The following is a 9,608-nucleotide window of genomic DNA, read 5'->3' on the forward strand; positions in this document are numbered from 1 at the left end:
TAGATGAAATCAGCAGAATATAAAAGACATGAAATCTCTCAAGATCTGATTAAAAGATCTGATTCACTTATTACTAATCAGATTGACTTTTTTTCTGTCACACGTCTACAGAAGTTCTTACTGTGAATTAACAGAGGTTTAAATGTTGATGTTTTATTGGTCAAAAAATTATGCCACCATCATGGTGGCCATGGTTTGTTTTAGTTTGAATGTCTTTAAAATAAAATATTAGTTTCAATGTCTTTAAAATAATGTGTGTTTGAGCAACTGCAATAGTGTTTCACGGCAAACACTGGCTGATTCAAAAGACTGAAGGAGCAGATCAGCTTGAATTTTCTGCTTGAAAGCTATTTTAAAGGTTCCCTAGAATTGAAAATTGAATTTACCTTGGCATAGTTGAATAACAAGAGTTCAGTACATGGAAATGACATACAGTGAGTCTCAAAAAACATTGTTTCCTCCTTCTTATGTAAATCTCATTTGTTTAAAAGACCTCAGAAGAACAGGCGAATCTCAACATAACACCGACTGTTACCTAACAGTCGGGATCATTAATATGTACGCCGCCAATATTTGCATATACCAGCCCATGTTCAAGGCATTAGACAAGGGCAGGCAGTAACATCCGGATGTGCACAGCTGAATCATCAGACTAGGTAAGCAAGCAAGGACAATAGCGAAAAATGGCAGATGGAGCAATAATAACTGACATGATCCATGATAACATGATATTTTTAGTGATATTTGTAAATTGTCTTTCTAAATGTTGTGTTAGTATGTTGCTAATGTACTGTTAAAGGTGGTTAAAGTTACCATCGTTTCTTACTGTATTCACAGAGACAAGAGCTGTCGCTATTTTCATTTTTAAACACTTGCAGTCTGTATAATGCATAAACACAACTTCATTCTTTATAAATCTCTCCAACAGTGTGTAATGTTAGCTTTAGCCACGAAGCACAGCCTCAAACTAATTCAGAATCAAATGTAAACATTCAAATAAATACTATACTCACATGATTTGATGCATGCATGCAGTATGCATGATGAACACTTTGTAAAGATCCATTTTGAGGGTTATATTAGCTGTGTGAACTTTGTTTATGCACTGTTAAATAGTCGAGAGCTCGGGGGCAGGGAGCGCGAGGATTTAAAGGCGCAGCAGCCTGAATCGGCGCATATTTAATGATGCCCCAAAATAGGCAGTTAAAAAAATTTATTAAAAAATATATATGGGGTATTTTGAGCTGAAACTTCACAGACACATTCAGGGGACACCTTAGACTTATATTACATCTTGTGAAAAAACGTTCTAGGGCACCTTTAAATGAACATCACAAAGAGGTCTCTTTCATTTCTTGACAGAGATTTGGCTATTACGAAATTGCAAAAAAATGCCACCATAATGCTTCAATGCTGAAAATGAACAACTAATACCGATCAGGTTTAGACATGAAAACATACAGCAGCATACAGTCCTCAACAGCGGTGACAATAATTATTCATACTGCAGTGCATGATGGGAGTTTTGTCCTATGGTGATACCCAGCATGCATTGCAGCGTGAAAATTTTTTTATCACCATTGATGAGATTCATATGCTGATTCTTGATGTCTGTGTGTCTAAACGATATAGTAGAAATGTTTAATTTTAAAATTATTCAAGATATCTGTTTGCTGCAAGACTTTCTTCTCATGCTGTAGTTTCACAGGGATGGTAATGCAAAATGTATAAATGACAAAACATACAATTAGTTGCTTTGGATGCAATCAGGCCATCTCACAACGGCTATTTCATCATATAAAACAGCTAATATCTGCTCACTGTAAAGCACTGACCTCACTGCTTTACAACAACATATGCATTGTTGCAGAGAAAAATCTAACTTACAAAGTCAAGGGTCAAGAGTCCAACTTAAGGAAACACTGATCTCCATGATGGTGGTATAATTTTTTTCTTTTTTGACAAAAAAAAAAAAAAAAAAACAATAAATCTAAACATCTGTTAATCCTCAATAAGGACTGCTGTAGATGTGTGAAAATAAAGTCAATCTGGTTAGTAATAATTGAAGCTGGTAATGCTGTTTGTGGAGTTGTTCAATCAGATCTTGAGAGATTTAACGTCTTTTATCTTCAGTTAATTTCATCTAAGGCTGTGGCTGAATTTAGTTTTAGTTATTGCGTTTCTCTTTTTTTCAGTGATTCTGCTTGTTAACAGCAGGTGTTCATCACTAATACTCAATCATCACTTAATTAATCGCTTAATTATCTCATTAACTTTAACTCTGCTTCTGTGTTATTTTAACACTATTTAGAGAGGGGCCATATGTACTCTGACCAGAGTTTATTTAACTCTGGGGATTTTCCTGTGTGGGGATGATTAGGAAGCCATGACTGACAGAGGCCAATGGGCAAATTTGGCCAGGATGCCAGGGTCACACCCCTACTCTTTTCGAAGGACATCCTGAGATTTTTAACGACCACAGAGAGTCAGTACTTCGGTTTAACGTCTCATCCGAAGATACCAATACACATGGTGATTTGTATAATGACTTGTGGGTTTCATTATACAGTTTAGAATAAATACCTTTGTATGATCATGTAAATGCATCCATATAATGAACACAAAATAGCTGTATTTGGCCTTTCTGGTTCACACTGTACCTTTGAAATCCACAAGAAGAAAAACCCAGGCACTTGAGAGTACGAGTGAAAATAAGAAATCCATCACCTCCGATCACACACCAACAAAACAAATCTGTAAAAAATAAGACAGAAAGGTACATATGTAAACACACACACACATACACACAGTTACCACACTTAAGAAGGTCTAGGAAATTACAATGGCTCCTCTTGATTTTTTTTTTCTCTTTTTTTTTTTTACCTTCACAGTCCATTGAAGCACCCCCTTTGAATAAGTTCAAGTTTTCAGAGAGAACCTTAGGAACACTTCAAAGTAAAGCCCAGGGAGTGTTTCTATACTGCACGGAAAGAGCTCTCTCGGGTTCACGGCCATTACGCCACGCTTTAGCCTCCTCCAGTACTCCCTATCTCTCTCTCAAAGCCAATAGCGCTTGCATTTCAAGTCAGGTTGCAATCTCTTTAAATTACCAACCACACTGGAACAAATAATAGTGATTTACTTAATTAAAAACTAAACATTTCCCCATCTAAATAAACAAAAGAAATTGAAAGCGCTGGCTCCTTGAGGCATCTCCTTCGGTCCATTAGTTGCAGTCCAATGGGCTTTGATAGGAATTAACTCACACTCAATTATCCTCTGTGCCCGCAAACAGTCCCAGACGCCAAAATGTGAATGTGCCGACTGCAATCTCCCTCCTCGCAACCATGAATGGATGGAGGGCTTTCAGTCGGAGTGTACACACGCTGTATTTAGACGTTCTTTAATCATATCCCTTCATTTTCTCTGTCTTCTTTCGTCACATGCACCTATAGGGACGTTTTTAGCCTTTCATCAGTACTGGGGCACAAGCTCCCGTGCAGCGACCCTGTAAAAAGACTACTCTTATTTTGTATGGGGCACTTTATGTTCAATACTTTGAGACTTTGGGAAAGCATTTTTTGCATATTCTTGAGTACTATGAATGGGTAAGTATTTTTTTTTTTTTTTTTTTTTTTTGTAGGATTGCATTGTGTCATCTCAAGCTATTTCAGTTTATGTTGGAATATATTTATGCCTTCAGAAGTAACTGTTACTTTTGTAGTTTAATGCAATGCTCAAGGTTGTAGATCTACAAGGTGCATCAATGCAGAAATGTTTATGAATATACAAATACTATACAAAATCATGAAAACAGCTTGATATTTCAAAGCATCTCCTTCCAACAAACAAAAAATTGTGAAAAAAAGCAGACTTTAACTTGTTCTTGAAGATTTTACTTCTTGAAAGAATGATTATGATATTATAAAAGCTTAATGGAATATTTCATTACTTTAATTCACATTTTTAAATACTTTTATACAAATGGTGCACTGTTAAAATACACTATTTTTTTTCTTTTTTTTTTCTTTTTTTTAAAAAAAAAGAAATTAATACTTTTATTATAGAGAGAAACCCTTACACTTTTTTATTTTATAGAGAGAATGAATGAAGACAAAACATGTATAAGAACATATATGTAAGTCTATATGATGGACATGTCTGTGAAATGACCCAAAAGTTACTATTGGCTACAGGTTAGTAAAATCACACCTTTCCCACTACATTCCTTCACAGTGTATTGAGTAACCTTTGACCTCTTAAGCTAAACATCAACTTTAACTAGAGTATTTGCTAGCTAATGAAATCCCAGATATCAAATTCATAGGACAAGAAACAAGATTTATTCCATTATTCATAATTTCAAATAGCTACTCGTTCACTATTAACAGAAAACTGTGAGTATGATTATTATTACTTTACTTGGGCTCATGCCCCTATAAAAAGAGTCATAATGGACATGGATGTGCTCTGATTTTTTGCTAACATCTTATTCTAATGTTCCCCAAGTGTGTCGTGGACTAATCAAAAGAGAAACTCACAGTTTTGTGTTCCAACTTCACTGCTCGTTTGGAAAATTAACTTCTCTCTTCTTTTCTTTTTGACACAAACCTTATTTTTGTGCGTCTGAGGAAGGTGTCGGAGCTCAGTCAGGGAGATGTGATAAAGGTTCAGAGTTATAACTGGAGTCTAGAGCTCTTCTGAATGACTCAGCGGTTGCTGTCCAAGTCTTTAATGAGATGTTCTTCAGGCCTGTCTAACCTCCCTTCTCCGTCTCCAAAGAAAAACAAGTGCCTTAACTGCAGGGAAACATAAACATGGCACAGGAAAAGTAAAATAATTAATTAATTATTTTTGTTGTTGTTGTTGTTGTCTCCACGTCTTGTCAAGTTGTGGTACAGCAGCAGTGGTGTCAAATTTACCTGAACAGACAAGGAAAGTTACAAAATTTGGGTTTAATTTAAAATGAATCAAGATAATTTTCAGGTGTGAAAAGAACTATGAAAAGAATGGAGAAATATAATGGACTAAAATTAATGGCAAATTAGAACAGGTTTGGCATAGAAACGGAAACAGTCTATAATATATATATATACACACACACACACAGATCAGGCAGATCACACACGCAACATTACGACCACCTTCCTAATATTGTGTTTGTTCATCACATCTCACAGATGCTCAATTGTATTGAGATCTGGGGAATTTGGAGGCCAAGTCAACATCTCAAACTCGTTCTTGTGCTCTTCAAACCATTCCTGAACCATTTTTGCTTTGTGCAGGGTGAATTATTCTGCTGAAAGAGGCTATAGCCACCAGGGAATACCATTTTCATGAAAGGGTGTACATGGTCTGCAACAATGCTTAGGTAGGTAGTACATGTCAATGTAACATCCACATGGATGGCAGGACCCAAGGTTTCCCAGCAGAACATTGCCCAAAGCATCAAACCTGATTCCAAAAAAATTGGGACACTGTACAAATTGTGAATAAAAACAGAATGCAATGATGTGGAAGTTTGAAATTTCAATATTTTATTCAAAATACAACATAGATGACATATCAAATGTTTAAACTGAAAAAATGTATCATTTTAAGGGAAAATAAGTTGATTTTAAATTTCATGGCATCAACACATCTCAAAAAAGTTGGGACAAGGCCATGTTTACCACTGTGTGGCATCCCCTCTTCTTTTTATAACAGTCTGCAAACGTCTGGGGACTGAGGAGACAAGCTGCTCAAGTTTAGGAATAGGAATGTTGTCCCATTCTTGTCTAATACAGGCTTCTAGTTGCTCAACTGTCTTAGGTCTTCTTTGTCGCATCTTCCTCTTTATGATGCACCAAATGTTTTCTATCGGTGAAAGATCTGGACTGCAGGCCATTTCATACGGTGGCCCAGTAGTGCACAACACAACGAAATTAAAAAAGCAAACATAAGTTCACAACACAACGAAATCGAGACACAACACAACAGAATCGAGCCACAACACAACGGAATAAAGCCACAACACAACGAAATCGAGCCACAACACAACGGAATAAAGCCACAACACAACGGAATCAAGCCACAACACAACGGAAATGCTCCCGACCACTAGGGGGCTCTCAGAGCTCGGTAAAGTTAGTTTTCCTTGCCACTGTTCTATAGAGTCGGCAGTAATATCAATACCACGATTAGTTTAAACAGTATGTAACCACTGCATATCGACATGAAATATTAATTCAATATCACCTACGTGCAAAATAGCTTCATATTTAGGCCTATACTTGTGAATGATTTGACGCGCTACCACGGCGCATGATGAAGGGAACGTCTGCCAATCCCACCAAGTGGTTAAAACGTATAATTTGTATTCATTAAAATTACTTTTAACATTTAAAAACAGACATGTTCAAATTCCAAAGCTTGTCAGTCTTACCAACAGGAACTAACAACCTTTGGAATTTGAACATGTCTGTTTTTAAATGTTAAAAGTAATTTTAATGAATACAAATTATACGTTTTAACCACTTGGTGGAATTGGTGGATGTTCCCTTTATCATGCGCCGTGGTATCGCGTCAAATCATTCACAAGTATAAATATGAAGCTATTGTGAACGTAGTTGATTTTTAATTAATATATCATGTCGATATACAATGCTTACATACTTAAAACTAATCATGGTATTGATATCTTTGTAAAACTGTCGACTTTATAGAACAGTGGCAAGGAATAGTAATATTACCTAGCTCTGAGAGCCCCCAAGTGGTCGGGAGCATTTCCGTTGTGTTGTGGCTTGATTCCGTTGTGTTGTGGCTTGATTCCGTTGTGTTGTGGCTTATTCCGTTGTGTTGTGGTTTAATTCCGTTGTGTTGTGGCTTATTCCCGGATCCTTCTTCTACGCAGCCATGATGTTGTAATTGATGCAGTATGTGGTCTGGCATTGTCATGTTGGAAAATGCAAGGTCTTCCCTGAAAGAGACGACATCTGGATGGAGCATATGTTGTTCTAGAACTTGGATATACCTTTCAGCACTGATGGTGCCTTTCCAGATGTGTAAGCTGCCCATGCCACACGCACGCAACCCCATACTATCAGAGATGCAGGCTTCTGAACTGAGCGCTGATAACAACTTGGGTTGTCCTTGTCCTCTTTAGTCCAGATGACATGGCGTCCCAGTTTTCCAAAAAGAACTTCAAATTTTGATTCGTCTGACCACAGAACAGTTTTCCACTTTGCCACAGTCCATTTTAAATGAGCCTTGGCCCAGAGAAAATGCCTGCGCTTCTGGATCATGTTTAGATATGGCTTCTTTTTGACCTATAGAGTTTTAGCCAGCAACGGTGAATGGCACGGTGGATTGTGTTCACCGACAATGATTTCTGGAAGTATTCCTGAGCCCATGTTGTGATTTCCAGTACAGTAGCATTCCTGTATGTGATGCAGTGCCGTCTAAGGGCCCGAAGATCACAGGCATCCAGTATGGTTTTCCGGCCTTGACCCTTACGCACAGAGATTGTTCCAGATTCTCTGAATCTTTGTATGATATTATGCACTGTATATGATGATAACTTCAAACTCTTTGTATTTTTTCTCTGAGAAACTCCTTTCTGATATTGCTCCACTATTTTTGGCCGCAGCATTGGGGGAATTGGTGATCCTCTGCCCATCTTGACTTCTGAGAGACACTGCCACTCTGAAAGGCTCTTTTATACCCAATCATGTTGTCAATTGACCTAATAAGTTGCAAATTGGTCCTCCAGCTGTTCCTTATATGTACATTTAACTTTGAAACTTTTACATTTAGCCTCTTATTGCTACCTGTCCTAACTTTTTTGGAATGTATAGCTCTCAGGAAATCCAAAATGAGCCAATATTTGACATGATATTTCCAAATGTCTCACTTTCAACATTTGATATGTTATCTATATTCTATTGTGAATAAAATATAAGTTTATGAGATTTGTAAATTATTGCATTCCTTTTTTATTCACAATGTGTACAGTGTGTGTGTGTGTGTAATAATTGGCATGTCAATACGATTCCTGCACGCTGTCATGGATGTCACTGTGCTCAGTGGCAAGTGATGCTTGTGTTGTAATTTGTTTACATCTCATATATGTCCTTGTCAGTCTCCTTGTGTCTTCACAAGAGTGAAAGTTAAAAGATATGAAATTCGATTCCCTATAGATACAAACCTGGTAGGGTTTCTGGCTGGGCCGTAGAGGCATCACAGACAGTGACCCTTTCAGGTACATTTTAATGTTTTTTTTTTTTTTTTTTTTCCTTTTCTTTTCTCTCTCCCCTTATTACATCATCAAACAAACCAAGCCTGGACCTATTTGATGCAAAAACAGCATGAAATTTCCCAATGTGCAGAAAATGAGATCGGCTCTCTGCTCTCCAACTGGGACATGCAGATGTTTTTTCAAATTTATATATCATAACCAGCATCTCCTACTTAGGTACTCCTAAGTACCTAAGTAGAGCTCAGTTATACCTATAGATGTATACACACACACTACCATTCAAAAGTTTGGTGTCAGTAGAATTTTTGAAGAATATTTTTGAAAGAAGTCTTCTTATACTCACTCAGGATGCATGAATTTGATCAATAAGAGCAAAAAACTAATAAGTAATATTGTGAAATATAATTACAAAAAATAATTGGTTTTCTATTTAAATATATTTTAAAATTTAATTTATTCCTGTGATACTTTTTTACCATTACTCCAACTTTTACCATTACCAAGCCATTACTCCAGTCTTCAGTGTCATTTGATCCCTCGGAAATCATTCTAATATGTTGATTTGCTACTCAAGATACATTTATGATTATTATCAGTTGCTGAAAGAAGTTGTGCTGCTTAAAGGGTTAGTTCACCCAAAAATTTAAATTATGTCATTAATTACTCACCCTCATGTCCTTCCACTCCCGTAAGACCTTCGTTCATCTTCGGAACACAAATTAAGGTATTTCTGATGAAATCCGAGAGCTTTCTGATCCCCCAAAGCAACGCAATTACCAATTTCCACATGAGGGCAAGTAATTAATAACGTTGCAGTCTATATTTTCATCAAAAATATCTTAAAGTCCCTTTATAGTCAATAATTTTATCCCTTAAAATTCATCTTTAATCACCAAAATTACATATTTAAACATATATATTTTTTTCCTGTTTTTTCTTCATGCCTTAAAACAGTTTGAATGTAACTCTACACCCTGCTTCATTTAGTATACGTGGATCAATGAATATGTAAATTAGCCCCACCTCCACTTGCTCGACGCCAGCTCAGAGATCCACTTGGTCAATTTACTAAGGTAAACACAGCACAATGGTATTGCTCTTTACAATGTCGGAGACATGACAGTAATTAATATGATTAGCCTTCTGCTTGACTATGTTATCAAACAGCTCATAATGTGTTGCTGATGTTACACAAACCATGTTCAAGTTTGCCATGTCAGAGTCAGACAGCTGCCTTCTAACAGTCAGTATCCTTACAAACGCTTTGAACAACCAAGTCAGTGGAGAAAGGTATATAGTTCATTATAACATCATAATATAGATCATACACCCGCCATGTTGCTAAATTTACACTATTTTTCATATCAACAGA

The 9,608-nt window shown here is 36.6% G+C and overlaps 1 protein-coding gene across 1 annotated transcript in view; it reads right to left on the bottom strand.

The window, feature by feature from the left end:
- Positions 1–4,790, bottom strand: part of nphs1 (NPHS1 adhesion molecule, nephrin) — a 115,622-nt gene extending 110,832 nt beyond the window's left edge. The window contains 2 exon segments of the mRNA XM_048161845.1: positions 2,661–2,754; positions 4,612–4,790. Of these exon segments, the coding sequence (XP_048017802.1) occupies positions 2,661–2,724 (64 nt within the window). The 5' untranslated portion in view covers positions 2,725–2,754; positions 4,612–4,790.
- Between the last annotated feature and the right edge of the window lie 4,818 nt (positions 4,791–9,608).

The sequence above is a fragment of the Megalobrama amblycephala genome, linkage group LG16 (genome assembly GCF_018812025.1).
Source record: "Megalobrama amblycephala isolate DHTTF-2021 linkage group LG16, ASM1881202v1, whole genome shotgun sequence".
Lineage (NCBI taxonomy): Eukaryota > Metazoa > Chordata > Actinopteri > Cypriniformes > Xenocyprididae > Megalobrama > Megalobrama amblycephala.